Genomic DNA, 3765 nt, shown 5'->3' with positions numbered 1-3765 from the left:
TGTTTCATTCTTTTTGATGGTTGAATAATATTCCATTGTATGGATGTACTGTTATTTTGTTTATCCACTTATCACTTAATGGACACTTGTATTTTTTCTACTTTTTGGATATTATGATGCTATAGCAGGGTCCTTCAACAGACATGATCTCATTTAGTTCTTTCTCATATGCATGTTTATGATTTACAGTATGTGTTAGTAACCCTAAATTAGAGGTGAGAGAGGGGTTAAGGAATGTGCCCAAGACCACAACACATTATGGGCAGAGCTGGAAGGAGAACCCTGCCCCACTCTCTGTCCAGGGCTTCTCCCCTCCAGCTCTCTCAGCTGAATATACAGAACCCCAATTGCCCCTTCTTTAGCTCCTTTAAGAGAGAAATTAATTATGTAGACCCTAAAACACCTCCTTTTTTTCCCTACAGGTTTTCTGAATGAGCCTGCTTCTTTTTCTCTCTTGTCTGATTTTGTCCTGTCTAACCTTTTCCTGGTTAAAAATCTGGGGGAAAATGACGGACTCCAAGCCAGTCACCAAGAATAAAACAGAGACAAGCTTCATCCAAAGCCAGGAGGCCTTTCCAGCTTCCAACAGCTCAGGAGAGCAATCACAGAAGAACGGCAACGACAGTTCTCTGCCAAAGACTCCTAACCAAGCTGAGCTGGCCTCCCGCAAAGATCCCAAAGATGCCCGTTGGCAAAGAACTTCTCGGCCACCGCCACATCGGAATCCCCTAAAAAAACCCCTTTCCTCTGGTGATGCCTCCTCAGCCAATGAGACAGGGACCCAAGGCCAGGAAGCCCCAGATACCAATGGCCAGCCCTCGCCAGCCAGGCCCCAGGGCCAGCGAGCCAGACCCCTCTCCAAAGAAGATGAGAAGCAGGCACACATCAGGAGGCAGCTGATGACCAAGTTCATCCTGGGCTCCTTTGATGACAACTCCTCTGATGAGGATCCCGGCACCGGCTTGTTCCGAGAATCTTCCCGCAGGGGCAGCCGGGCCAGCCTGGGGACCCTGTCCCTGGAGGCTGCTCTGACTGCAGGTGACTCCGAGACCCTCGTCTCCACTATAAGGTAATGTGCCCTTTGTCCTCATCACCAGGAGGGAGGCACCAGGTTAGGGTGGGGTCTCATCCTTTCCTGCCCAGTCAAGCCATCGCTGATGCGAACACTTTCAGGGCAGCTATGTGAAAAGCAGGAGACATTCTCCTTTCCTCCCTCCTTCCTTCCTTCCTTCCCTCCACTCAAAATCATTTATGGAGCATTTGCTGTGTGTGCAGGGTCCCTTGCCAGGAAACTGGCTTTCTAGACAATATCAGCCTAGTTGGGGAAGATGACCTTGTAACTAGTTATAATTTAAGCTGAATGAGTTAAGGCTGGCAAGAGCCACAAGGGGTGATGGGAGCCTGGAGGGTGAGACACACAGTTTCCTAGGCACATTCATTCAACAGGTAGCCAACAGCTGAGAAGCACACCTTCCCCTGAGTGATGCCTAAAAAACAGAAACTCAAATACTGTAACCATATCCGCAATTTGACTGTTGGAAACAAAAACGTATAGGTCCATTTCAGGTGGAGCTATCCCAGGGGTGTAGGCGGTGGCTTTTTGTTGTTGTTGTTGTTATTGTTATTAAGCTTTGCCACCTCCATTCCCAGATTGCAAACGGAATACAGCAGATCCAGAGAGAAAACTTGGGAACCATAGGAGAACAGAGCTAAGAAAAGAGGCAGCCACGTGAACATGGCCAGCCAGGGAGAACTCTGCTCCCTCCCAGGGTTCTTTCCTCCTTCCTCCTTCCTTCTCGTCTTCCCTGGGGGTGCAATCTTCCTGGCTGTTGTTTGAAGCAGCTCTTGTACTCACCCTATGAGTGAGTGAGAAAAACCTGGGCAAGGACATGGGCTCTTCCATCGATATCATGTTCCCAGCGAGCTTAATTTTAACCCTGCTTACTGGAAGTAGGAGATAGAGAAAAGAAAAAGAAACAAAGTGTTTCCCATGCTGAGATCTTTCAGGGAAAGATTATTCGGAGCTTCTGGAAGGGTTCAAGGAAGAGAAGGCTCAGGGTCTGATACAAAGAGCACAGTCTTTGTCATCAGAACCCAGAGCTGGGTTCAGCCCTTGGCTCTGCCGTCTTGTACTGTGTGACCTTGGTCACCTCTCCCGGCCTCCATCCCTCATCTGCAAAATGTCGAAGGGCTTAATTGGGATAATGTTTGTAAAGTATGCACAGAGTTTGGTACAGAGTAGGTGCCTGATAAGCAGTAGATTTCTCCCCAGCTCCTTTCCTGGGCCTGTCTTTTGCCCACCAACACCCATTTCACCCACCTTTTGAATTGACCCAGAGCGTCCCCACCTCCCTTCTACCCCTTCGTCTAAATCACCTAGTTATCGCTTATAACAGTAAGGGATACAAGGCCGCTGGTCGATCCCCATTTTACAGATGAGAAAACCGAGGCTCAGAGAGGTTAAAATACCAAGATCACACATGTAGGGTGTGGCAGAGCCAAGTGTCAAGGCCAGGCCTGTTGCACTGCAGAACCTGGCTCCACTGTGCCATAGCGTGCCCTCCCCAGTAATCCCCCACATTCTCTCCCCTCCAAACCCTGCTCTTCCCTCAATGTGGCGGTTTCAGCAGGGATTAGAGAACATCAGTTTATTGAACCAATTCGCTGAAACTGGCGAACACCAGAGATTACCTTCGTTAGAAGTGGATGTCCAGTGGGGGGTTGCTAAGTGGCATCTAAGTAGGAAGGAAGGCAAGATACTGTTATCACAATAGCTTCAGCAGGAAACAAGACAGATCGTTCTAGCCTGGAGATGGGAAATATACAGATAAACAGATGTCGACTTAAAAATAATATTCACCAGGTATTTCGTCACCAAAAAGGATTTATTTGGGAAAAAGAAAAGGGTTGTAACCCGGTGCATGCAGACATGGCAAGCTACATGCACACCCTGGTCAGCGTGCCAAGACGGAAGGGTATTTAAGGAAGGGGAAAAAGGAAGTTGGAACCGTAGAGTTTTATTATAAAGGAAGGTAGAACCATAGAGTTCTTCCTGTAAGGTTCTCTCCTGAACTTCCTCTAACCCTAGTTTCTCCCATAGACACGCCCCCTCCTCCCTGCCCCCGTCTGATCCTGATCATGTTTCCTTAAAGTTCCAGTTCATTTTTATCACAGATAAGCCAATAACAGTTTCCAAGTGTGTTCCAATGCCAAGAAGGAAACGGTACAGGGAATACCTGAGGGGATCTATTTTAGAAAAGATGTGGTCAGGTCTGGGAAGAGATCTTGGAAGAGGCAACTTTCAAACTAGACCTGAGCAGGCCAACAGAGCTTTTCTGTCACAGTGGAATGTTCTAGAACTGCCCTGTCCAATATGGTAGCCACGAGTTACATATGACTATTGAATTTGAAATGTGGCTAGTGTGACGGAAGAGCTAAATTTAAATTTGTATTTTTAATTAACTTAAATAGTCTCACGTGGCTGCTGGCTATTGTATCAGTGCAGTTCCAGCCCCAATGGGTAAGGAGGAACCAGCTGTGTGAATTATTTCTGCTAGTGCTAGTGAAGAACTTGCCAAGCCAATAGGCTTGCCGATATCATAACATTATTACTATTATTCTTTGCTCCTGAGTCTTGGATTCTCAAAAGTTGTAAGGATTAAATGAACTACTATTTCTAAGGTACTTTGCAAGAGCATAAAGCAGTCAATAAACAGTAGGTTAAGCTATGGAGGGGAGGTGGCAAGTCAACTTTTTTTTTTTTTT

General features: G+C 46.9%; 1 protein-coding gene across 1 annotated transcript in view; it reads left to right on the top strand.

The window, feature by feature from the left end:
* The window catches only part of ACACB (acetyl-CoA carboxylase beta), a 126107-nt gene that overhangs the window by 15394 nt on the left and 106948 nt on the right, over nt 1–3765 (top strand). The window contains exon 2 of the mRNA XM_019649064.1: nt 423–1069. Within this exon, the coding sequence (XP_019504609.1) occupies nt 432–1069 (638 nt within the window). The 5' untranslated portion in view covers nt 423–431. The remainder of the gene's footprint in view (nt 1–422; nt 1070–3765) is intronic.

The sequence above is a fragment of the Hipposideros armiger genome, unplaced genomic scaffold (genome assembly GCF_001890085.2).
Source record: "Hipposideros armiger isolate ML-2016 unplaced genomic scaffold, ASM189008v1 scaffold_129, whole genome shotgun sequence".
Taxonomy (NCBI): Eukaryota; Metazoa; Chordata; class Mammalia; order Chiroptera; family Hipposideridae; genus Hipposideros; species Hipposideros armiger.
The sequence above is the reverse complement of the archived record's forward strand: the minus strand, read 5'-3'. Positions and strand labels throughout refer to the sequence as shown.